Source organism: Olea europaea, unplaced genomic scaffold, assembly GCF_002742605.1.
Source record: "Olea europaea var. sylvestris unplaced genomic scaffold, O_europaea_v1 scaffold39539, whole genome shotgun sequence".
Classification (NCBI taxonomy): Eukaryota; Viridiplantae; Streptophyta; class Magnoliopsida; order Lamiales; family Oleaceae; genus Olea; species Olea europaea.
Window position 1 is genome coordinate 1 of NW_019259092.1, and position 1070 is coordinate 1070.

A 1070-nucleotide genomic window follows, 5' to 3' on the forward strand; every position below is an offset into this window, starting at 1 on the left:
AAAAAAATGCTTTTTTTGAGGTCTAAACGATGAAATTTGATTGAAAATATTGTACGTCGGGAAAACTATTGGTCATTTTTCACTCAGCAAGGGATTTCCACTCGTCAGGGCTTTTTGCACTCAAAATTGATTCAAACTTCTCCCAAAATGGACATTCCAAAAATTATTTATATTTACGCATATCCTGCTTTCCATAAAATCTTCTTTATGTACCGCATCAACTATCTATCTTAAAAATTGCAACTCATCGGCATTCGAAATCTTCAAGTTTCAACAAAATATCCTCCTTTCTATGTTTGGAGTTGATAGTGAATTTTTTTGTACTGGTGCTAATTTTTCATTGATGCAATTTCTCTCGATTTATGTTTAGGTGCTATTTTTCAAAGTCGGTAACAAGATGTTAAAAAGGAAAAAAAAATAATAATAATAATAATTTTTTATAGCCCTTCTTAATCAATCTTTCCTTGAAACATCCAAAATCCGTGGGTTCTACACACAGAAAATGACTTAAAATCAGTTGAATTTTACTGCTTTTTATATTGAAAAACTGTGGACTGTTCCTAAAACATGGGTAAACCCGCTTCTAGTTTTCTCCACCCATGTTTTTGTCCACACACAGATTTGGTTTTTCCCTAATCCCTCCCTATATATATTACACACGGAATCAGGATTTTCACTCCAACAAATACACAGAAAAATTCCCATAAAAATTCTTGATTTTACTGAGTTTGATCTATCTATATCTGTGCCTGTACATCAAAAAAATGAGTGCAGCAAGAAAAGCATGGATTGTGGCAGCAAGCATTGGAGCAGTTGAGGCACTGAAAGATCAAGGAGTTTGCAGATGGAATTATCCTTTAAGATTACTTCATAATCAAGCCAAGAAGAATCTCAAATCCTATTATCAGACTCAAATTCTACCTCCAGCTGGAAAATTTTCTTCTTCTGCTGCTACTGCTGTTGTTGGGAAGATGAAGAGAAGCGAAAAATCTATGGAAAAAGTGATGGATTTGAGCTGTTGGGGTCCCAATACTGTTAGATTCTAAGAATTATTAGGTTCCAGTTTATGC

General features: G+C 34.0%; 1 protein-coding gene across 1 annotated transcript; it reads left to right on the forward strand.

Moving 5' to 3' along the window:
• The first annotated feature begins 660 nt into the window (after nucleotides 1-660).
• On the forward strand, nucleotides 661-1064 carry LOC111387231. The gene has a single exon (XM_023011771.1). It carries the CDS (start codon nucleotides 765-767, stop codon nucleotides 1044-1046), a length of 282 nt encoding a protein of 93 aa, XP_022867539.1. The 5' UTR covers nucleotides 661-764; the 3' UTR covers nucleotides 1047-1064.
• The last annotated feature ends 6 nt before the right edge of the window (nucleotides 1065-1070 follow it).